The sequence below is a fragment of the Solanum stenotomum genome, chromosome 11, assembly GCF_019186545.1.
Source record: "Solanum stenotomum isolate F172 chromosome 11, ASM1918654v1, whole genome shotgun sequence".
Lineage (NCBI taxonomy): Eukaryota > Viridiplantae > Streptophyta > Magnoliopsida > Solanales > Solanaceae > Solanum > Solanum stenotomum.
The window spans coordinates 8,523,841-8,549,048 of NC_064292.1; the positions used below are offsets into that span (position 1 = coordinate 8,523,841).

The 25,208-nt window shown below is 34.6% G+C and overlaps 2 protein-coding genes across 5 annotated transcripts; one reads left to right on the top strand and one right to left on the bottom strand.

Moving 5' to 3' along the window:
- Positions 1–5,831: 5,831 nt before the first annotated feature.
- LOC125844067 (translocation protein SEC62-like) lies at positions 5,832–12,815 on the bottom strand. Of its 4 annotated transcripts, none has more exons than XM_049523305.1 (5): positions 12,599–12,815; positions 10,081–10,395; positions 8,930–9,131; positions 7,061–7,289; positions 5,832–6,282 (listed from the first exon to the last, which is right to left on the bottom strand). In XM_049523305.1, the coding sequence occupies exons 1-5, from the start codon at positions 12,674–12,676 to the stop codon at positions 6,033–6,035; spliced, it is 1,074 nt and encodes a 357-aa protein (XP_049379262.1). In that variant the 5' UTR covers positions 12,677–12,815; the 3' UTR covers positions 5,832–6,032. The 4 variants fall into 4 exon arrangements, with proteins under 4 accessions (XP_049379262.1, XP_049379265.1, XP_049379264.1 ...); XM_049523308.1 differs by having other exon boundaries at positions 12,644–12,806; XM_049523307.1 differs by having other exon boundaries at positions 10,081–10,401; positions 12,644–12,806.
- Positions 12,816–18,585: 5,770 nt separating this feature from the next.
- Positions 18,586–21,621, top strand: LOC125844075 (uncharacterized). The gene is made up of 2 exons (XM_049523315.1): positions 18,586–18,952; positions 21,211–21,621. The coding sequence occupies exons 1-2, from the start codon at positions 18,679–18,681 to the stop codon at positions 21,405–21,407; spliced, it is 471 nt and encodes a 156-aa protein (XP_049379272.1). The 5' UTR covers positions 18,586–18,678; the 3' UTR covers positions 21,408–21,621.
- The last annotated feature ends 3,587 nt before the right edge of the window (positions 21,622–25,208 follow it).

Consider the following 25,208-nt stretch of genomic DNA (forward strand, 5'->3'; position numbering starts at 1 on the left):
TTTTGGGGGGTGGGGGGCTAATAGGGGGAATGGGTAGGAGGTGGGTGGGGGGGTCAAGGGGAGAGGGGTGGGTGATCGAGGATCAGGATGAAAAAATAAAAAAATTGAAGTTGAAAATATTTTTTCGAAAGAAACTTAAAAACAATAAAAAAAACTGATGGGAGGAGGGTAGTGGGTGGGGGGTAAAAAATTAAAAAATCGAAATTAGAAATATCTTTTAAAAATAATTTTTAATATTTTTTTGGTAGGGGGTGGGGGTAGGGGTGAGGGTGGGGTAAAAAAATTGATTTTAAAAACAAGCTTTAAAATTATTAATTTCTTTTGGGAGGTGGTTGGGGGCTGGTTTGAGGGTAGAGACAAAATAAATTGATTTTTTCAACAAAAAAATAATTGTAATTTGAAGTTGAAAGAGAGTTTTGGAAAATATTTTCCTTAAGTTTTGAAGGGAAGTCATTTTCCTTAAATTTGAGGAAAATGAGTTGATTTGGAAAACAGAAAAACATTTTTCCGAAAAATGTTTTCCTTCATACCAAACTGATGCAAGTCTACAGATATTACAAGTCAGTTAGTGGAGGGATTCATTAGTTAGTTACAATTTTGTTATTCTGTTATAACAACCAGTGTAGCAGTTGAATTTTAGTTGTGGAATATATCCATATATACAATGTAAAGGATTGGAGTTTAAGGCATTAAATGATAATACATTTATCTTTCTTCTAAAATTCTCTTTCTAATATCTCAGATGCAAGCTCTGAATTAGTATCTCAGTTCTTCGAGTTCAAAGCTCCTAGAATTGTTCTTCGTAGTTGATGCTTAATTGACTGCCATTGTGCATCAATTGGTATCAGAACTAACGATCTTTGGCATAACGGTGACCAGAAGTAAGAATCAAGATAAATCAGTGGAAGAGATGGATGGTCGATTAGCCCAGATCCAAGATCAGTTGACGAAACTGATGGAGGGGATGACTAGCATGAACAATAAGAATTCACAAACAGAAAAGGAATTGTATGAAATCAAGGAAACCATTGGCCGATTAGGAATTAAGGGCAAAGAAAAGGAACTGGGAAGAGCAGAATCTTCAACGGATAGAGCCTGTTCAGTTGAATCACAATATGAAATCAAACACAAGAAAAATCACAGCAATTCTGGTAATCTCTTCACTCGATTTTCTAGATTAAAATTTCCTAGATTTTCTAGTCAAGATTTAAGAATGTGATTGTATAAGGTGGACCAATTCTTTGTTATGGATGAGGTTGCATTCGACCAGAGGGTACGGATAACTTCAATTCACCTAGAAGGGGAGGCAATTGCTTGGCATAGGTCGTATATGAGGTCTAGAAGTTGTGTAGTTGATTCTTCATGGACAAAGTATGTCTTGGCTTTGAATGAAAGATTTGGGGAAGAGTTTGAGAATTCTATGGAGGCTTTGAAGAATCTGACTCAAACAGGCAGTGTGAAGGAATACCAAGCTGAGTTTGATAGATTATTAACATGAGTGAATCTGTCAAATGAGAATACTATCAGCTGTTTTTTGGGTGGGCTAAAGCCAAAACTAAACAAATCTATCAGGATGCAGTCACCAAGAACACTACTACAGGCCTATAAACTTGCTAGGTTACAAGAGGATGTTTTTGATGCACAAGCGAATACATGAGGTTTGAAACCTATGGTCAGACCAGTACAGGGACCAATTCTACCTACTCCTACTCATGTTAAACCAACTAATTTCTCTCAAAAACCATTTACACCAAATTCCACATATAGGAAACCAGTTGATTCACATGTTGTTAAACTTAACAGATTCACTGGTAATGGGTTGGGAATGAGGTTGACTGCTGCTGAGATGGATGAGAAAAGGGCTAAAGGCCTTTGTTTTTTCTGTGATGATAAATATGTGGTTGGTCTAGGTCCAATAAACAAATTTTTCTACTGGAAAGAGAAGATGAGGAGTTGGTTCAAGAAGAGGTAGTGCAGGACCAAATACAGAAAGACAATGAGGAAGTTGATGAATTCATGACCATATCCTTACAAGCTTTCACATGAGTAATTGGTTATCAAACTATTAGAGTGACTGGCTATCATGAAAAGAAACCCTTGCAGGATGTCAGTCCATCACTATTATGGCCCAATCAATTAGTGTTGCTTATGGCAGGAACAAGTTCAGTGTGCAGAAATCTAACTTGGCTTTTGCAGGGTACTACATTTACCTCTGATTTCTTGTTGCTACCATTGGGTAATGTAGACATTGTCCTAGGGGTACAATGGTTGAATACTTTGGGTAGAATCTTGTTTGATTTTCAGAATAGAACCATTGAATTTAGGTATCAAGGTAAAAAACATGTCTTGAGAGAAGCTAGTAGTCAGCTGAAGTCAGCAAGGACCAAATCAATAAATAAGGTTGAGCTTGATGAGACTCAATTCTTCATGATGTCATTATTATTTGGTTCAAATGATAGGTTGCAGTGCTACAACATTCATGTTGACCAAGGTAACGTAGTTCATCCAGCATTATCCTTGTTAATTGACCAATATGCCAACATATTTGAGATTCCTACTACACTACCACCTCATAGAGGGTCTTTCGATCATCACATACCACTGGTTGAGTCGGCTAAACCAGTTAACAAAAGACCTTACAGGTACCCAGGGGTCAAAAAGGATATTATAGAGAAACTTGTACAGGAAATGATAGATCAGGGGGTCATACAACATAGTACTAGTCCTTATGCTTCGCCAGTTGTGTTGGTTGGCGAAAAAGATGGTAGTTGGAGGCTTTGTGTAGATTACAGGGAATTGAATAACTTGACCATTAAAGACAAGTTTCCCATACCCATTATAGAGAACCTCTTGGACGAGTTAGGAGGTTCCATGGTATTTTCAAAGATTGACCTAAGAGCTGGATATCACCAACTGAGAATGTATGAAAATGACATTTAGAAAACTGCCTTTAAGGCTCATGAAGGACACTATGAATTTTTGGTAATGCCTTTTGGCTTAACTAATGCTCCATCATCCTTCCAAAGTCTAATGAATTTAGTTTTTAAGCCACTACTGAGAAAAACTGTTTTAGTTTTTTTTGATGACATACTTATTTACAGTAAAAGTATGGTCGATCATATTGAACATGTGAGGGCAGTCTTTGAACTAATGCAACGATTCCAACTATATGCAAATATGTCTAAATGTGCCTTTGGAGTGCCTAAAGTGGAATATCTAGGCCACTTCATTAACGGTGAGGGGGAGTCTACAAACTCCAAGAAGATTGTAGCAGTAGCACAATGGCCTATTCCTGGCAATATCAAGCAGTTGAGGGGTTCTTGGGACTTGCTGGATATTACAGAAGGTTTATACAAGGATTTGGATCCATTTGTAAGTCATTACATGAGTTACTCAAGAAGGATTGATATACTTGGACTGAGCATGCTACAACAGCATTTGAGGAACTGAAGCAAGCCTTGATTTATGCCCCAGTATTAGCTATGCCTGATTAATCTAAACCTTTTGTGGTGGAAACTGATGCAAGTGGGAAGGGAATTGGTGTTGTGCTAATGCAGCAAGGCCACCCTATAGCCTATATTAGTAGATCACTAGCTCCTAGACACCAAGCCATGTCTGTCTATGATAGGGAACTAATGGCTCTTATATTTGTTGTCACTAAATGGTCCCACTATTTGATAGGAAGGCCCTTCATTGTCTAGACTGATAAAAAAGCTTTGAAGCATTTGCTGGAACAAAACCTCCACACTGACTTTCAGGTGGCTGGTATTTCCAAACTAATGGCTTTCGACTTTTCAATTGAATATAAGAAGGGTATAGACAACAAAGTTGTTGATGCCTTATCTAGGAAGCCTGGTGCTGAGTTATTAGCTATCTCCTTATTGACACCTAATGATTCTCTATATGAGCAGATCAAGGGAACTTGGTTAACTGATGCATCTTTGCAGACTTTGATTACTAAATTACAGGTTCAGCCTTTCAAGTCCTTTACTTGGTGTAATGCTCAACTTAGGTGGAAGGGTAGATTGGTAGTTGGAGCCAATTCCCACTTGAGAAAGAAAATTATTTCAGTGTGGCATTCTACTACACAAAGTGGACATTCTGGCATGGATGCTACCATTAAGAGGATACAATCTCTATTTTATTAGAAGTCTCTAAGTCAGGATGTGAGGGACTTCATCAACAAATGTGATGTCTGTCAGAGGCACAAGTATTATTTTTTGCCTATCCAGGTTTACTACAGCTTTTGCCTATTCCAGATGGAGTATGGACCGATGCGTGTTTAGACTTCATTGAGGGCTTACCTAAGTCTAATGACAAGAGTGTTATCTTGGTGGTGGTTGATAGGTTGACCAAATATGGCAATTTCATGAGCCTACAACATCATTATACTGCTCAATCCGTAGCATAGTGCTTCTTGGACAATGTTTTTAAACTTCATGGCATGCCAGCTACATTGACAAGTGATAGAGATCCTGTGTTCCTTAGTAAATTCTGGCAAGAATTGTTTACAATACAAGGGGTTCAGTTACAGTGGAGTACTGCTTATCATCCTCAAACAGATGGACAAATGGAGGTTTTGAATAGGACATTGGAAACTTATCTGCGATGTTTTTGTTCTGATAGCCCTAAGGAATGGTCAAGTTATTTACCGTTTGCTGAGTGGTGGTATAATACTACTTATCACACTGCTATCAAATGCACTCCTTATGAAGTTTTATATGGTCAGAAACCCCCCATTCACCTTCCTTACTTAGTAGGTGAGTCTTCATCTGACATGGTAGAGAGATCATTGGCTGCTAGAGAAGCAAGCATTCATCTTTTGAAGTTTCATATTCAAAGAGCCCAACAAAGAATGAAAGACTTGGCTGATTGACATAGGTCTGACAAATGTTTCGAAGTAGGAGATTGGGTTTACCTTAAGCTGCAACCTTATAGGCAAGTTTCAGTTGTTGTTAGACCCTTTAACAAGTTGGTTGCTAAGTAATTTGGTCCCTATCCTATTGCTGCTAAAGTTGGAGTGGCTGCCTATAAATTACTTTTGCCAACTGATGTCCTAATTCATCATACATTTCACGTCTCTCAGTTGAAGAAGTGTCATGAGGTCTCATATGTCATCAATCATCCACCTGTGTTTCACTTGTCCAGTCCATATTGCCCTATGCCTGAAGGTGTGTTAGACATGAGGCTTGTGAAAAGAGGCAACAAGGTTGTGGTTCAAGTGCTTGTGAAGTGGACGGCTATTGATTCTTCTCAAGCTACTTGGGAGTACTTGTGTGACATTCAACATAGATTTCCTTCCTTTCAGCCTTAAGGACAAGTCTGTACTTTTGTAGGGGGTATTGATGCAAGTCTACAGATATTACAAGTCAGTTAGTGGAGGGATTCATTAGTTAGTTACAATTCTGTTATTCTATTATAACAGCCAGTTTTAGTTGTGGAATATATCCATATATACAATGTAAAGGATTGGAGTTTAAGGCATTGAATGATAATACATTTCTCTTTCTTCTAAAATTCTCTTTCTAATATCTCAACTGCAAGCTCTGAATTAGTATCTCAGTTCTTCGAGTTCAAAGCTCCAAGAATTGTTCTTCGTATTTGATGCTTAATTGACTACCATTGTGCATCACAAACACACCCTGAGAGATAATAAGTTTCTTGTGGAATTAGTCGAGGTGAGGTGCAAACAAACTACCCCTGCATAAATCACGTCTTTTTACTATTCAAACCAACGAAGGGTTCAACAAGAGACTACAAAACAAGGTTTAATCAACTTCTCTGAAGTCTGAACCCTTATTTTGGAGCTTGCAGCTCCCAATTCCCATGCATCCAAAATGAAGCACTGTATCATATTCAAAATGTCAAATTTTACACCAATAAAGTTCCTCACAATGACTTCACTACAAACTTCTATACTCGAACGCACTAAGCATAAGTGAAAATTGAAAAATTGGAATCCGCTGCTACCTTGAAAACACACGTTCTAACAATTTTTTTCTTTGGGTACAACATGTTCTAACATTTATAAATTATATGTTTTGGGGATGATCACTATCTTCTGTATTTTCAGTAACTTCATCAACTTCTTCATTGGGTATGGTTTCATCATCTAAATCACCTGAGGAAAATAGCTTTTCATCGCTACTCTTGTTATCAGTTACATTGTCATTAGGCTCGGTGATGTTCACCACAGGTTGCTTTTCTATCATGCCTGACAAAGCTAGACTTGGAGACCACTCGAGCACATCGTCTATAATGTTAGAAACCCGCTTCTGATACCTGCAAAAAGGAATTCAGTTTCAGACATCATTGTGCAAAACGTTCTCATATCCTCAGACAACAAAGCAACAGAGACTTGATGACATAAATGGGTGTATGGCACAATAAACAACAAATTTCATCAGAAACTGACAGGCTAACCCCAGATCAATCTCAAAATTACAAAAACTAAGTGCCAAAATATTCAGCTGATATAGCCAGCAGATATCAGTGTTACGACTTACGAATACATCAAGTAACATAAGTTGAACTTTTCATCTTTTATTTGTTCTTCATTTACTTTCGTACTCACTGAAATTTAAGATCATGATAAAATCTGACCCAATCCTGTTTCGTAGTTCAATTCAAAAAATTCAGTTAGATTAGTTAAAATAAATGTGTTTTCAATCTTCCCTTCATTTTTTGTTTGGAAGGGGAAGGTTAGGTTTATCTTTTTTATAAAAAAAAACTGAAAAATGAGGCTATGGAGGCTTAAACACACAACATGACCTGTGGAATTCCAATACAAAACCAATCTAGCTACACAACTTTTGGAAGGGAAGGGAAGGTGTTATTAAGGATTTACTCCATTTTTCTTGGCAAATGTATGAAACTAGGTTCGATTTCTTATGGCAGTAAATGTTTAATATATGGTACTATATAGTATTTTATATTAAAACTTCAGATCAAAGTTGACAAAGAAGAAACAGAATTTCAACTTTATATAACTGGATCACGTTTTCTCCCACTAAATCCGAATTTCATAAAGGCATTAGAGTATAAGTGCAAAACAGCGAACCTGGCTCTTGCAGCCTCATCAGGAGCATGATGCCTTAGGAGTGAAATAAGCACCACACCTGCAATTGCATAGAAGAGCCTCGCAGTCCACTTTGGTCGCTCGCCCTCATCTTTCTGGGGCCAAAACTGGAACAATTCTTTGAGTGTTGCCTCCTCAGCAAGAATGTTGGGGAATAACCAGAAACGTTTTCCAAGAAGAATCCAAAGAGCACCAAAGACCAAGCCTCTCACTGCAAGCATCAACATATTCTTTTCATAAGCAAAAATATATATATGTTCATTCTCGACAACTGCAATCAATACAAATAGTATTCTGAAGATACACTAGACAAGGCTAGATGAGCATGACTTGATATCAAACAAAAACCAAATACTTTATCGTTTCGGGATGTTGGCTCGAGTGAACTTAGGGGTCATTTGGTTTATGGTCGAGTTTTGCAGAGATTATAATGCAGGATTGGTTTATGCACCTATACAGTGAATAATAACCAACAAGAACTCAGAAACAACAACTGTTCGGCCTAACACATTGTGAAAAACTCCCCAATCTACAGCCTTTAGAACTCAACAATGGAGGAGAGAAGATTGAGTTTGAAGAACAAAAAGAAGACAGTTACAATTGTATTGCCTTTTGTTTCTCTTACTTAGTGTAATACCCTACACTTTCACTCTGCTTTGCTGATTTGTATTTATCCTTCCCCCAGCTGTGGCACTACAGGACTACACTGGGTATGTTGTTGTTTTGTATTTATCCTTTACTGCTATTATGTTTTTCTTTTTAATTGTATATCATTATTTTTTTTGGTATACACTTTGCTATATGTTTGGGGTGGTGGTGGTGGTGGGAATTTGTTGCTATTTTAGATGTTTTAATCAAGGATTATGAATTACAGAATGATTGTATGTAATGTGCTTTTTGGCATTTTCTTCTTTACGAGTTACTGATACTTGCTCCTTTTATTTAGTTTGAGGCTTGTATGTTTATACACAACCAAGTTATTTTGCATTCAGAGTATTCAAAGAAAAGAGCCAAGTCCAACGTCTGTTAGGGCTTTACGCGCAGAACATGGCTTTAACTGAGCTTCAGGGCTTAAAAGCACCTCAAATGAGCCTTTAATAACATTGTTTGCATTATAATAAAATGAGCCTTAAATAACATTGTTTGCATCATAATGCAATGAGCCTAAATATGTGGGAAGGACCCATATATTCAGGGACGAGTCATAGTTGATTGATATTAATACTACTTGCAATGTTCTGTCCATTAATTAAGGTTGTTATAAATTACATATCTTAGATTAAATACTGTGTCACTATCTCCAATTCTGGTGTTTCCATGATGGTCTGACATGACGCCAGTATCCTATATTTTTGCTACTTAGACCAATTCAATGCATTTTGAGAGTGAGCTGGATGTATTTAATATAAATACACATATTGTTGCTAGGATAAGAACAAAAAAAAAAAGAAACAAGCAACTAGGTACTTTTTTCACTTTAATCTACTCATTATGCACTAGTAATTAAAAAACTGTGAACTGAATCACTTCAGACCACAAATATGTACCACAATTTTCAAAAGGCTGGTCAAAGAAACAACTTGACAACAGCAATATCAACAGATCAAGCAGCCAAAATAAAATTCTATCGTGCACCCCTATACTATATGTTCACTCAAGTCAACATCCTGAAATTGTTGTTTTAGTCATTCCAATAAAGTACTTGGTTTTGGTATGATATATAAGAACAGCTAGCTACTTGTTAATACTTTATGAGAAAACAGCACGTCATCATACTCCTCTTAACATCAAAAGAAAATGAAGAAATAACAAGAGATTTGTGAATAAAACTGTAAAGCACCAGAAACTTACACAAAAGTACGCAAAGTATAAGGAGGAGGAGACCAGCACATGAGTAGAGGATAAGCAGTTTGACCTGATGAGGATACACAGGAAACAAGCAGATCGCTAGTGTCAAAACTGGCCAGCAAAATGAAAGAAGTGTTTGCCATAGGGGCCTTCTTTTGACAAATGTCCATGCGAAGAAGGCATCATTTTCAGAAAATACTTGATCCTGCATACATAGGTGAAAAAACATAACCTCAAAAACTGCAAGAGAACCATGTAAAATGCATTACTCTAAAGGTACATATAAAAGGCTAAGTTTATCGAGTCTAGAACGTTTAAAGAGGATAAGGATAAGCTTCCCAAAGAGAATGCACCAAATACACCATAAATCAGATGTCTAGCTTTTGATAGAGTGTAGACTTTGTTTTCTACTTAGGGCAATAGAAATAGGAAATTGGCAATAAGCACTTGCAGAAAGAGGAAAACTAACACAACCCTACAAGTCATCAGCAAATGATGGTGACCGTCAGCACAATAGCATATTTCTATTGAAGTGATTACTCTTATTTCTGATTTATAAAAGGAAAAGATTTAGTATCAGAGGGGAAAATTACAGATTAAAGGATAGAGAATAAGATGTCTTTGGTTCCTTTTGGTTGTGATGATTCAATTTGTCTATAAGGAAAGCCTCCGTTAATCAGTGGGAGATGATTAGCATGATTTATAAACTAAATTTTCAGAAAGATCAATATTTATTCTTACAAAAGCCCTAAAAGTAGTAACTACAGGGTTTATGATACATTATTTAACTTTAGTATTTTGGTACATGTCTAGAGGTAGGGGATGTGAATGACAAAGGACTTAAGAGTACGGTGCATGATATGTGGCTTCGATGCACGTCATGGATTCAAATCCCACTTCAGACAAACCTAGAATTCAAGTGGAGAATGGTAAGGTAAATATCTGATCTTTCTTCTTTCTTTCTTTTGGGACAAGGAATCGCAATATTATGATCATAGTATTCGATTGAGATAATACACAAATTTCAAGGGCATTATTAATCTATGATGTGACAAAAAATACAGATATTTATAAGTGACTAGAAACAAGGTTGAGAGGACGCCAGAAACTTCTCAAAATCACTAGTAATAGAGTGAATCCAGAAAGAAACTCACATGGTATATCTCTAAATGTGCTGGAAAGGTAGATAATTTCTTCTTGCCAGGCCGGACAGTTTTTACCACGCGATCACATCGGACCAAAAGGTTCTTCTTAAGCAGAATGTTGGCAATATCTTCAGCTTCCAAACTTCTATCTGACTCGAGTATGTCTTTCAGTTCTAAATGATTTCTCACAAAACTAACAAAATCTTTTCCCCTGAAATACTCCACCCGTGTTTCCTGTAGGACAGCCCAACGAGACACCAAGTCCTTATGGTCTCTAGCTTTCTCAGCAAATACCTGGAAGACATCCTTTGGCGCAGCTTGCTTCTGAAACTCAAAGTGAACAGCATGGATATGAACATCACAAAATAAAAAGGGCAGAAAGAGTGGCAGGAGGAGGAAGGAAGAGGCTGGCCACATCTCAATCTATTCAATAACAAGAACTTCTATTTTTTATCCTTTTTTTCAAGGGTGGTGCCAATATGGTTGAGTTATCTCTATAGTCTGTACTAATAGTGTCTGTGTAGTTAGCAAGATGATCATAACAACCAAAAAAAACAGGAAGTCATTTCCCTCTTAAATGAGCAGATGAGAAAGTATGGAAGAGACAGGAAATAAAGGACTATCAGTGATGGAAAGCCTATATTTTGAACACATTTTAGAAGGTCCAGAAACATACACACAACACTCCCCTAGAAACATATGTGCCGAACTTCCCTAACACAGCAGTTCCCCTTGAAACATATGTGCCGAACTTCCCTAACAACAGTTCAAGGAATCTGTGATGTCCTAGTACAAAGAGGAACGTATCTTAATTCAGCATCATCACATTCTCGAGTACAAACTGATCCCTTTTGATGCAAGAATAAATTAATAACCACAAAGAGCAAACTCTATGAAATTTTGTCAGGCAAACAAAACAATTATGAGAGCAAAATAGAGTCAGATTCAGAGATGCTCTAAAATGCAGAGCCATATAATTTCTTTGGTTAAAATCCTTTTATTGTGATCCTCCCCCACCCCCACCCCCTCCCCCCAAAAAAAATGAAAAGAAAAGTAGCCTATAGTGCTGGCTTTAGTTACTTCATTTCAAGGATTTAGTAAAATTCAATATATTTAGAAAGGTGAGATTAAAGTCATTCTTTATCCTACAAAGAAACCCTACTTTATTGATACCCTCTATATCAGAAAAAATCCAACACCTGTTGGTCTTATTCAATACTCCCTCCGTCCCTATTTACTTGTCCATATTTCCTTTTTTAGTTGTCCCTATTTAGTTGTCCATTTTGACAAATCAAGAAAGGACAACAAATTTTTTCCTATTATACCCTTATTTACACTTCTTGAAAATTGTAAAAGTGTATGTTGTTTCCCTCCAATTTATTTCACTTGAATTCAAACAAGTGGTTGTAATTTTGAAGTGAAAAGTTGTCATAAGGGTAAAATTGTAACTTCACTGTGCTAATCATTGTTGCCTTAATCTGTGTGCCATTTCTAAAGTGGACAACTAAAAAGGGACGGAGGGAGTAGTTATTCTCAAGCTATTTAGCAAACACATTTGCATATTCCTATAACTTCCCTAAAGGAGCATAGTAGTATCTACTGTATATAGCAGAATGAATTACCCATTAACTACACAGATCTAAAGAAAATTTTGTCTACACTATTGGAAAAACAATTCAAGACGTGTCAATTATCATTCAATAGTTACTCCAATGCAAGTTTAGCAAATATCTTTCAAAATCCTCTCATCTCCACAAAAGGTCACAATATTATCCACAATCCATTAATGTTAAAATAAACCAACAAAACCAAAGGGTCCTTTTCAATCCTTAGAAATATATTTGCAACATTCATACCTCCAACTAACAGAAATGGAACCACCCATAACACACTAGTAGGGGGAACGCCAGCATTTTAGGTTCAAAAATGTCTGTCACCGTGACTTAACCATAACAATCAAAATCACTACACAATTTTGTCTATTTTTTCTCCTTCATATAGATTTCCAAAACTTACACCATCAACGCCCTCTAATACATTCTTGGAAAGAGGGACCAACACATAAAATTTCACACAAACCCCTTAGCTCCTTATTTTGACAAGATCTCGAACCTAATACCTCAACCTCCCACGATATAAAATTCATATTACTTCCTTAACAACAGAACATTTCCACAAATTTAAAGGGAAATTCAAGAAATTAACTCATCAATCAAGATCATTTTGTATGAAATGCAAGAAAAACTCCAATAAAAAAAAACCCTTTTTCATAAACCCATTACTTGGACAGGATGTTGAACCCTTGACCCTTTTGGGTCCCATATATACAATTCAAATTACCCCCTAAATCAAGATCGCCAAACATAAATTATTTGGGGGAAAAGCAAGAGAAACTACAATTAAACAAAACCCATTTCACAAAAAGCCAAATTAGGCAGAAAAAAAGTTTTAAAATAAAATAATAGGAAAATAAGTTAAGATTTGTGTATATTTATGGAGTAATTTCCATTAAATTAGAATAAATTACCCTAGGAGTATCAGTGTTGGATTGCAGACTTTGTGATCTCCTTACCTTCTTCTTCTCTGCTCCGCCTGGTTTCTTCATCCCTCTCTCTGTGTGTTTTTCTCTTCCTGTGTTTGGGCGGTTTTCTTTGGTTTCTTGTTGTTTGTAGAGCGGGGTATAGTAGAAGAAGAAATACAAAGCACTTTTATCCTGTCGTAACGTTACTCGCCGGGGTGGGGGTGGGGGTGGGAGTGGGTGGATTAAAATTTGGATTGTATGACAATACTTTTAGGGTAGTTACTACAAAATTGGTTTCCTAGATTATTATTTTTTTATAAGATATTTTTATTTTTATACAAAATAAGACAATCCTTGTAAGTCGAGCTAGGGGATAGAGTTGCTCGTTGTATATTTAGTAGTTTTTGAACGCTTGTATGTTGAGTTTAGGAGACAAAGGTAGAGATAAGAAATTGTACTGGTTCGGCAAGGTAAGAGAGAGGAAAGTTCAAGACTTGGATCAAGTAAAGCACGTCAAAGATAAGGATGGTAAGTGTTAGTGGAAGCGGCACACATTAGATGGAGATAACAAATATACTTTCATAGACTCTTTAAAAAGAAAGAGATGGGGACATCGTGTTAGGTGCTTTGGAGAACTTGAAGAGACGGCGAGATTTTGGATACTATAGGTGTATCAAGATTGAAGAGGTTAATTAAGGGTGCCATGCGTAAGATGAGCGGGGTAGAGCGATAGGAACTAATGAAAATTCGATAGAGTTTTGGAAGATCATAAACAAAGCAGGTCTGGAGTGGTCGATTGAGTTGTTTAATGTCATTTTTAAGTTTAATTTTTTGTTGAACCATCATGTTTAGGATGTTTTGTGAATGTGAAAGAAGACTAGGAACGCTTATTAGAATTCATGGCATGTTTTTTTTTAGTTGAAATGAAAAAATAGGACCCTTCCAAGTTTGATATGTTGTGTTTGTCATTTTGATAGTGTAACTATGTTGGATATTTACATGACATGATGTACAATGATATGATAAGTGTGACTTAAGCTAAAGCATGAACCTGATAAGTTAGTGATTGATAGTGAAACTCTATGTCATGTGTGAGTGAGATAGTCGAAATCATTCTTATGGTGTGTGTCAATTTAGAACTTGACATGTTAGTCTTACTAAGATAATTGAACTGCTGGTTAGGAAAGGATCATAGGGTTTTTTTAAAAAAAAATTAACTCACTTAGCATAAAAATGATCAACCAAAAAAAGTGTATTCCTCGATCTAAAATTTTGAGCCTAAGCAAACTTTTTTGTTGTATTACCAAATTCATCTTCCCCTTCTCCATGTTAACCTTTGTTTTGACCCTGGTCCCTTCTTGGACATTGTGCACCTCAATTCAGGCAAAATGCAACTAAAATACAGTAATACAATCCAACACACCACAGATATAGACTTCAATCATCAATCTTGACTTAACCAACATATGAAATATGTCCCACATGATCACAATTATATATATCGGTTCTCTCATGGAAGCCACACCCAAATTGTTAATGTACTGGCGTGGTATCTAAGTCAACCACTATTAATGTACCAGCATTGTACTCGAGCCAACCATTGTTAGTGTACCATTGTGATACACGATCTAACCATTGTTAGTGTTACCCATGTGGTACTCAAGTCAACCATCAATCACAAAAAAATACACAATTACAATCATAATTAACAACCATACTTGAAGCCATAAGTAAATTAAACAGGTTCGTTGCATGAGAGTTAGTAACAAAATGTCATTTCATATTCACACCTTATGGGTTTCTTGTATGAATTGCACAACTAATACTATAAGGCAGTTAACATGCAAACATTCCATACATTAGAAACACACAACCATCACCTACCTCGAATCAAGCCGTGGAAACTCTAAAGAACTCGAGTTTTCCCACTTTCAATGCATTGGCTTATACTTGAGCTAAAATAATAATAAACACAACAATACAGTGACTAATGGTCTAATAAAATCCAGGTTCTGGATTATGCTCAAATCCTAACCCTGAGCCAAATTCATGATCATTATATCAAAACGGGGCCTTCCCACCACAATTCCAAGTCGAAACTCTCCCCTAAAGTTGACCTCCATAGATTTTAGGGCTTAAGAATCAATTTACAAGTTAGGAGAGTAACTAACTAACCTTTATCGAAGAGAATAATGAAAAATGTCCTTGATCGCTTCTATAGTTTTTCAAAACAAGATAGCCGAATAAGATCAATTTTGAAGTTTTTCTGCACAAAAATTCGACTAACCCGATATAGTAACATCGCCATAGCGGCCCACCTGTTATAACGGGAATTAAAGGTAAAAACTCGAAAATCCTCCCTAGAGCCCTCTAACCTTGACGTTCTATACTAACCCCTCATGTTAAGTTTGATACCGGGAGTTCTATTCACCCGAAGTCGATTCTGAAAGACCCTATGAATTTCTTAATGTCTTAGCTGCTAGAAAACATGATCCAAACTTAGGCATTATGACATTATGCCCAATTCCTTTTCAGATCACCCTAGACCTTACCTTACTCAGATTTTGTCTAAAACTAACCTAACCTACGATTTTCAAATTACTATTCAAAAAATTTCTGACCAAAATCTTTCACCCTTAGTCTACTCTTAACGATCGGAAAGGATCGTTACATTATAAAGCTTCAAATTATACAACAACACATAAACACTCAAAAGTAGGATTGGGTTGTTGCCTCTTATCATTTGATGACTTCTCGATCATATATACTTGCATGTGCATTTGGGTGGAACACTAATATTTATACAAATTTCAATATGGAATAACTTTCCTGGAGATTGATTTTTCAGAGACAAATCACGTAGCGTATCAAAATAACCTTAATTCTATTATTTTATTTACTTCGAAAATACTTTTATTCTATGCAAGTATATGTATTTAAAACGCAATTAACCACACATAATAAAAAAAAAACATGTGTATTAAATTAAAGGGAAAACTACATAAATGGGCCATAAAATCTAAACTAATTACAAGTTCATACCCAAATCCAAAGTAATTTCTGAAATACCTATTCTCTCATAAATAATTACAGTCCATACCCCCATTCATTAAGGGTGATAATTTTCACTTAAGTTACTAAATTGGTATCATATATATTGTATTGGTATCATTAAGGTTGATAATTTCACTTAACTGATACTAAATCAATATATATATATATATATATATATATATATACTGTATTTGTATCATTAAGGTTTCTTGTTCAGAAATTACTTATTAGATCTATAAGAGTATATATGTATATTGTTGTGGTATCATTAAGGTTTCTTGTTCAGAAATTACTCATTAGTCAATGATACTATATGAGTATTTTAACTACAAACAATTTAGCAATGGATTATCAATAAATTAAAATCCATATCTAAATTCAGTTTTTTTCATATGATATTTGTTATCAAATGAGGTATATATGCGCCTCAATCACATGCAAAACACATACACTATGCAGCTNAATTTCTATTACCTTTTCTACCTCTTGATATTCATGATAGGAAATTTTGTTTCTTCCAAACATTATTTGCATTCTGTTGAATATATTATCTTCAGTTTTGAGATTAAGTTGTAATCCTTGGATTTTCTTTAATAATTCTCCATCGAATGTTGCTTTTAGGGCATATCCCCTTTGATCTTCTTTAGTTTCAAGAATTTGTACTAAATTGTCAGTTTCCTTTTGTATTTCTTGATTCATTTAGTCAGATTCTTCTGAGCTGGTTGAATATTCTACATATAATTCTTCATAGAATTCATCACTTTTTATTGATGTTACAGATTTCAAATCTGAATCAATTTCTAGTCTATCAATTTTTGATATTTTTACTCTTTTTTTGTTACATTCGTAACTTTTGTGTCCTTCTTCGCCACAGTTATAACATTTACATTTATCTGCTGTTCTTTTGAAATTATTTTTCTTTTTATAATACCGTTTTTTAGGTACATAATTTTTTCTTGAAATATTTTTTCGTTTGATTAAGCCTTTCTTGTACTTCCTTTGTTTTTTTATAAGACTTATCATTGCATCCCCATTGGGTTGCAACATTTGTATCTAGGCAATAAATTTGTATCTAGGCAATAACTTGTTCAGAAATTACTCATTAGTCAATGATACTATAAGAGTGTGTGTGTATATATACACACACACTCTTATAGTATCATTGACTAATGAGTAATTTCTTAACAACAAACCTTAATGATATCAATACAGTATGTATATACTGATTTAGTATCAATTCAACGAAATTATCAGTCTTAATGATATCAATACAACATATATGATATTGATTTAGTATCAGTTAATCGAAATTAGTAAATGAGGTATATAGTGTAATTATTTAGTAGAGTATGAACGTAAAGGGGTATATTTTTGTAATTATTACTTTTGTGGGATATTTTGCTTATTTTCCCCTAAATTAAATGTAATTACAATAACAATTATGCATCAATCTCAAACAAATTTGAAACAACTACATAAATCATCGTCAGCCCATTAGTCATTTCGAACACATCTAAGACTAATATTATATCGAATGCACTAAATAATTCAGCGATTATTACTTTTGTATTTCATTCATTTTATTTTACTAGTTCTGTTTACCAAAAATAAATATTTTATTTTATTTATCTATTTTAGTAGTAATCAAATGTAAAATTTTAAAGCATCATTAACAAGGTGAATTTAGTAAAATACACCTCTAATTAAGGTTTTTTTAAAAGAATATATTAAGTTGACAGAGACCAAAAAATATGAAATAGAGTATAATCTATGAGATAAATTTTTCGTATTTCTTAATCAATTAAAGTTTAGAAAATTTATCACATGATTAATAATTAGTATTGGGACAAATTATCCTTGCCTCTAGGTGGAATAATAAACCTGAAATAACTTATCTCGAGATAAAATAATTAAAACTGTAAAAATACCTCTTCAAATTATAAAAACTATAAAATAATTAGCTTGATGTATTAGTAGTACCTTGTTTGGTACACTATTCTAACATATGCATAACTAATGCTTATATTAGTAATACACTCTATTGTGTATTGAAGAATATATTGCTAATTCCATCTATTTCTATGCATTAGTAATGCAATGGGTTCTAATGCATGCATTAACATTATTAAAGACACATTTACCCTCAATTTTTTTTTTACATCTTTTCCACTATATTTGTGGAGGGTACTTTTGTAAACAAATTTTTTTTCTAAAAAAATTATGTAATGCATAATATTTTTAGTACATCAAACCAAATATTGCATAAAAAAAATCTCATCATAACTAATGCAAGCATAATTTTTTAATTTTTTTTTTGTTTTTCATCCGTATCCGGTACCCACATTGGAGCCCGACTAAATTCAGATTTGCGCCGGAAAGTCCCACATTGGGGGTAAAGCCCTCCATAACAAAGGCGACTCCGTACCCAATGAGACTCGAACCCGAGACCTCTTGGTTAAGGATGGAGGAGTACCTATCACTCCACTACAACCCTTGTTGGTAATGCAAGCATAACTAATACAAGCATTACTAATACACTATATTTTGCATTATTCTTATACACTCTACCAAACGACCCCGTAAAGTGTTTTTTTTATGAGTTGAATGACCATTTAAAACATGACATATTTTTTCCTAAATTAAATGTGCCTTTAATTTGGTCTCAGCTTGATAGTTATGTCCTCTACTTTTGGATATGTACGAGTAGACTTTTAAAATCATATAAAATCGAATAAGTAGACACATACATTCTTCATAACAATTCACGTAAGATACATTCATTATCTTACATGACAATTAATTTATATTATGCCACAAAAAATGTATATATATATATCTACTTATTTATCTTTATATAAAATTTTTGAATTTAAATATCAATTTATGCAGGATCAGAAATGAGGAGATGGTGTGTTGTGAACTTGTGATAGCCAAAAATCACAAAGAAATTGGTGAGAGATGATAAACCAAACAAATTTATACTTTATCCATAACTACACTTCACCTATTGCCCCTGTGATAGTGAGTATCAAATGCTGCAATTTCACCATTGTCTCTCTCTTTACACAAACCCTTGGAATAATCCCTCTATCTTCTTCTTCCTCACCCATCCAACTACCTCTGTTTCAAAAAGATGGAATTTATTCAAGAAGAATAGAAGAAGAAGAAAAATTTGTTTGGCTGAAGCTGTGGAAAAAGATTCTGAATTTGAAATTGACCCAGATAAAGCCCGTGAAGCTTTGAGAAAACTTGATGAACAGCTTCAAACCCTTTCTCAGAAACAAATTGACCCTCCAAAGATTAGGGGTAATCCACTTTTCTTATCTCTATAAAAATTGTTTTGTAGTCCTACGTGTATGGGTATGAATGTGTGTTTTCTGGTGAAATAAATGGGTGTTTTTTATTTTTTATTTTTTTATATGAGGGAAGGGAGTAGAAGGTGGGGAATCGAATGGTTACCAACAAGGTTAAATTTCAGTACTCAACTGATTGAGCTACTAAGCTTCCCTTTTCATGTCAGAGATTGATAAAAAAAAAAGCTATAAGCAGAGGCGAAATAGGATTTTTAAATGCATAATATATAAATATGTACTTTTAAGTTGGTATCAGTTGTTATCTATGCCTTTTAACTTTGGTTAGACACGCATGTTAGTTGACATAATACACATAGGACGCCATGAAGGATGCTCTGTAGGATACAAATTGCCATATAGGACATCAAGTAGGATACATGTGTCTACTTATTAAACTTTATACAAGTTCAAATGTCTACCTGTGCATATCCAAAGTTGGAGCGCATAGATGTCAGATGAGTCCAAGTTAAAGAGGACACGTTTATGTATTGTGCAATTTTTAAATTATGGGTTCTGGATCATAATTTTTTTTTTACATTATGGGTTTTGGATTGGTTATTGCTACATATTAAATTAATAATTTTTTAAAACACAATTACAGAATTTGAGCCAAAGTTATTAGATTTTGCTGAACTTGTATCTACTATGCTGTCTCTGCTGCTGTTGTATATGAGGTGTAGAGAATAGAGATATTCTTAATTGTGTGCGGCTTTTTGCTGAAGTCGTGTGGCATTGGCCAAAAGAGGACGGTATAACGGTGTTAAGAGCGCTAATTATTGAAATCCGTATGTCTTGTTACTTGCAATAATTTGCAAAGAAAAGTTTAAAGGGAGAAGTAGGAAAGTTTTGAATGATTTGAGTTGGCTTGTTCAAAATCAACTCAAACAAAAGTTCTATTCAAACTCATTTTTGTTGCTGTTAAGTGCTTGGATTGACTCTATTTCATAGTTGAGACTAGGGGAAACTTTCTTTATTTAATCAATAGTTGAAGTGAGACATTGAAACTATTAACCTTATTTCGTTGGACAATCTTGGGAACTGTTGCTTAGTTTAATTGAGCTGGTAATGAGGTCATAAAGTTCTCTTAGGATCATGGTGAAAAGAATATATACAACTTGTTTCTTGGATGGTGTACTTCCATTGTTCATATTTCTCGCGGATCATACCAAGAAACAACAAATAGACACATATAGTCTATATCGAAAAGAAGCATGTTTCAATTAATGGTTATTTTAGTTGAGCAAATGCCTTACCTTTCCTGTATTTTGATTTGATCTCACCCCATTCCAACTGCCTGCTTATGTTGATATTTTGTACTTACCTTTCTTCGTTCTCGTTTGTTATTCTTTTGATTGTCTTCTAAATGCCATCTACTTTCAATTTGCAATACAAGATTTGTCGCCTCTTCTTCTTCCAGTTCAAAAGATCTTCCAGGAACACCTTTAACTCTTTTAATCTCTACCTATCTGATTCTGGCATTGGGGATGTTTTTCTCCATAGTTCACATTTGTCAACGATTGATTAAAGATTCAAGATCAAAGTGGTCTCTTTTCGTTCTTCAAAGTTGGAAACAAGAGTATGAATGGAGTCTCAAAAATTTTCTGTTTGTGATCTCTACTTTTCATCAAAATGCTAGCAACACAACATCACCGGTCTGTTAGTGGTTTTTTTATCAGTCTTGACTCTTGGTGGCTCTCCAGTCTTGTGGAAGTCCATGGTTTTCTTAAGGATTGAAATTATCAGCTCGATAAGTTGTGGTTATAGCGGTGTCACAGGGGTATAGGAGTACCATGAAGGTGAGAGATAGGTACATGAGAGGGATCCTGTTTCTCCTCCCTAAAATGCTTGTTAATTCTTCAACTGAATAATGCGTGTTATAGCACTTTGGGACTCTACGTCTTCTATGTAGGACGATACATCTCCTAAATGCTAATGCACAATGAACTCTAATTCTGCTTCAAATGGAATCACTGAAATCGAAACCCTCAATAAAAGGTTAACACATGAATAGCCTCAGTTTCTCATATAATGTGAAAGAAGAAATATAGATATTGAAAGTAAAAAGTAGTCTTCATTCCACAAGATATGAGGTTCATTCTACCTGTTTTCATCTGTACCTTATCGACACAATCACACAAATGGGATTTACGTTGATAAGTTAATTTGCATTGCCAATATTCCTGACTCGATATTTTCTTGAAACACTTGCAGCTACTGACGTGACCCGTGCTAGCAGCCAAGTGACAGAAGACACTCGCGATCCTGAAGGATCCTTTTTGACTTCCTTAGCGTTTGGTCTCTTACTCTTCACTATTTTCTATAATATACTCTTCACTACTGTAATCAAACCAGCAGTTGATGGACCAGAAACAGTTGCAGAAATAGACTTATATGCTTCAAACTCTTGAAGCAGCACAGGTACATCATATAGATGGAGTTCATAATGAGCTGTGAAATAACATTGTATTGAGGCAGAAAGGTTGAATCAACTGTATAATGCTATTTCAGAGTAAAACCATATTTCAAGAGGCCTGCTTTTCATAATTTTAGATCATACTCTTAACATTTTTTCAACTATTTTCAATTTTATAGAAGGGAAATTTAGACCGTGGTCTATAGGTCCATAAGTTATAAGAAAAATAAAAAATTATCATTTACTAAATAGTTACTTCATTTTAAAACAATCGACGAAAAAATGTTTCAAGAAGAAGTGAATGTCAACTTAAAAATACGAATTAGTTAGAGTAAGGATTGTATACACTCTACGTGTGGAAAAACACACTAGATACGTTAACACAAAAGTACCTACTGAAAAATGGCCATATCACCTAATTTATTGTAAACTACTAAGATTAACATATTTTATCAACCTAAAATTAAGATAACAAGTCAATGTGTAATACAACAATAACAACATACTCAATATAGTCTTGCTACTTACTAGTGCAATTTGAGAAGTATATAAAATATACGCTAATTTTATTTTATCTTTGTGACCTAATTTTTTTTATTTCTGATAGATCCGTTCATCATCATAACAACTATCATCCTAGGTCAAAGAAATTACCTTCATGGAGCTACCTCTTACTTAGATAGTTTGTTCTCCAATTCAAACTCAGATCAGTTGACAAATGAATTTCGTGCCTGGATACAAAATGCTTAATGAAAAATTCGATCATTCAAGTCGAATAACAATATTTATCAATGCTAGGTTCCGACCTACATGAACTTTCTGCTCTTATGATATTTTTAGAAAGCAGAAAAAAGAAATAAGGAGGAATATAATACAAGTATTGAGTACCAGCTTCTAGTCTCATGAAAGATGGAACTAGCCTCTTCCTTAAGATCCTTTCTATTTAGAAAGTGAAAGTCCTTTCCAATGTGACAGTATGAGTAGATGATGCTCTACTCTTTCTAGGTTTATAATCGATGCTATTGAATCTGCAGCAGAAATATTGCTAGTAACACTACTCATCCTCCTCTATATACTAGGCCATGCATGACAAAGTATAAATATAAGAAATGTTACGACCGAATTTCGAAAACTAAGGTTTCGAAACCATCTTCGCAACTTTGGCAATTTTGGTTATGTTTTGGAAAAAATTATAATTTGGAAGTCGCCACTTAATTTTTAGGGTGAAATTAAGAAAACCATTTAAAAGGTAAATTTTTGAAAGAAAACAAATTTTTTTTTTTTAAATAAACCAGAGTCGGGTAAGGATTCAAATAATTCTCTAAGGAAGGGTTTAGGCATCTTAGAGAATCCGCTAACACGCGGTTGACCGACGGATTGAAAAGTTTGGCTAATTTCATATATATAAAAATGTTACTTACAAAAGTTCATGTTTGAAATTTAGATAAAAATCTTTTGATACTTGTAAAGATCTCAAGAATAAACCTAACTTGAAACTTTTACCCATAGTCATGTTTTGAACCAACGATTAATTCAAACTCCTAAACATGGATTAAATGACCTTGTTTGACAACTACAAAAGGATATAGAAAATCCTTAAGTCATTCATGCAAAGTCCTAAGTTAAACTAAAAGACAACTAATTTATTTTTAGAACTTGACAACTTTATCCTATTTAAAAATTTGAACTAAATATGTTAGTTCAAACTCGTAAACATGGATTCAAAGCTTTTCAATAACTATGAAAGAACATAAGAGGTTCTCAAGTCATTCTATAAAGCTTAAATTAGCTAACTTGAAATGAGTTTCGAAATTTGAAAACTTAAATAAACATATCACCCCAAGGATTCATCTAAATTGATAAAATAAATGTTAGAAATTAAGAGCAAGTATCATAAAATCACGATATAAGGAAAACAAAAGTGCAAATAGGATTTGGACAACTTTAGGTCCATTTGCTGCTGCCCAGATTGGACCTTTTAAAGTCCAAAAAATTCCAGTTTTAGTCCCTTTGGGACTGCTGCTACTGCTGCTGGTTTGTCGGGATTTCGACCCAATTTTACCCCTCGTTTTTCTGCCTTTTAGAGGCTGCTGTTGCTGCTGGTCATTTTACCAAGCTTTTAAATCCAAAATACTCAAATTTCAGCCCTTTGGGACTGTCATTACTTCGCTACTAAGTTGCTGATTTTGGTTTGGACTTTAACCAAACAGTACTAGCCTTCTTTTAACGACTTGGGTGAGGTCGACTCGAATATAAGAGTATGCAAGAGATGGGGAGTCCATTGGACTCATTCGGAGAGTTCATGAAAAGAAGATGAAGAAAAAAAAAAAATTAGCAAGTGATTTAATACAGCATAAGAGAACAACAAACCTTAACTACATATTCAACCTCATCAATAAAGATAACATGTAGGAATTAGATAATCTCCAACCAAATTACTCCCTAACAGGATACACTTCTTATTTTCACAATGATCAAGCAAGTAACCAATCAATTAATCACATGGCTAGTTTTCTATGAATCACAACTCAACTCTACAATATAAAATATTAGCAACAGTGATTTACTTTGAACAGAAGCTAAAATGAAAGGATTTCTGAAAAATTATGAAGGGAATTAGGAGATTGATTTAAAACAGACAGGCAACAACTTTTGGTAGAACAATGATCCCAAGAAAAGTCTTAAGCATAAATGAATGTCCTAGGAAATTATATCTAACTCTCGGTAGCAAGTGGGGGAAAGCTATTACAACAAAAAAAATACTACAAATCATGAAGAAAACAGAGACTAATGACATTGCTACTGGGTAGAACAGTGAAGCAACTAACGACAATGGGCAGCCGAGTATGGTAACAAATAAACGGGGGATTTCTAACCCATATGCTAACAAATAACATTTAACTACTTCTGATCACACCAAGAAAAGGCTTGAAGTAGATTTATGCATAGCTATAAGCTTTGAGCAAATAAAAAGCTACTTTACATTCATGTTTAGACTAAACTGATTGCTCAAAGAATTAGGAATTTGCCAACATGACACCGAAATTATAGGAAAAGTCGGACATGAATAAAGCTAATACCAGTCCAGCTAAAACTCTAACATCAATAATATTGTTTAATTTTTCCGCAATATACAAATTCTAATGGCTGGTGAAGCAAGATATATAAAGAAATCACAGCTTAGGCAGAGTTACACATATATATAATAGAAACTAATTATGAAAACAAAGAACTCAAAAATAATGAAAGGGGTATTACTAGCTAATACCCATCAACAAAATGCTAACATAAAGAGATTAAAACACAGCTAAAACACATACAGGACTAAGAATACATAAACCGAACAAAACTAAAAATTAACGGGAAACAAAGTTAATGAGAGAATTTACCTCTTTCCGGGCAACGAACCGGACAACGAGTTTAACGGATGCGATTCCACCTCTTCAACTCGAACATTCGCAAAAAAAAGAAAAAAAAAATGTTTTAAAATTTTAAACTACAGAACCAAGAATTCCCAAAATTTCAGGATACTCTTTGGTCTCCGAAATCCCTCCCCTAAATAGTGAGCAAAAGAAGGGTATTTATAGGGCAGCTTCTGGGTCGAATTTGAGGGGATAAACGATGTAGGAATAATACAAAAGTCCAAAATACCTTAGCAGATAAGATTGCCAACTGGTTAGTGTACGAATCCGCATCATTTTTTGAACGAAATCGCAATTGAGGGGACAAAAACCTTGGTCACGTCCTGGAGGATTGTCCTCGAGCTCGTGCCAAGCACGCTTAGCTGTACGAGTCG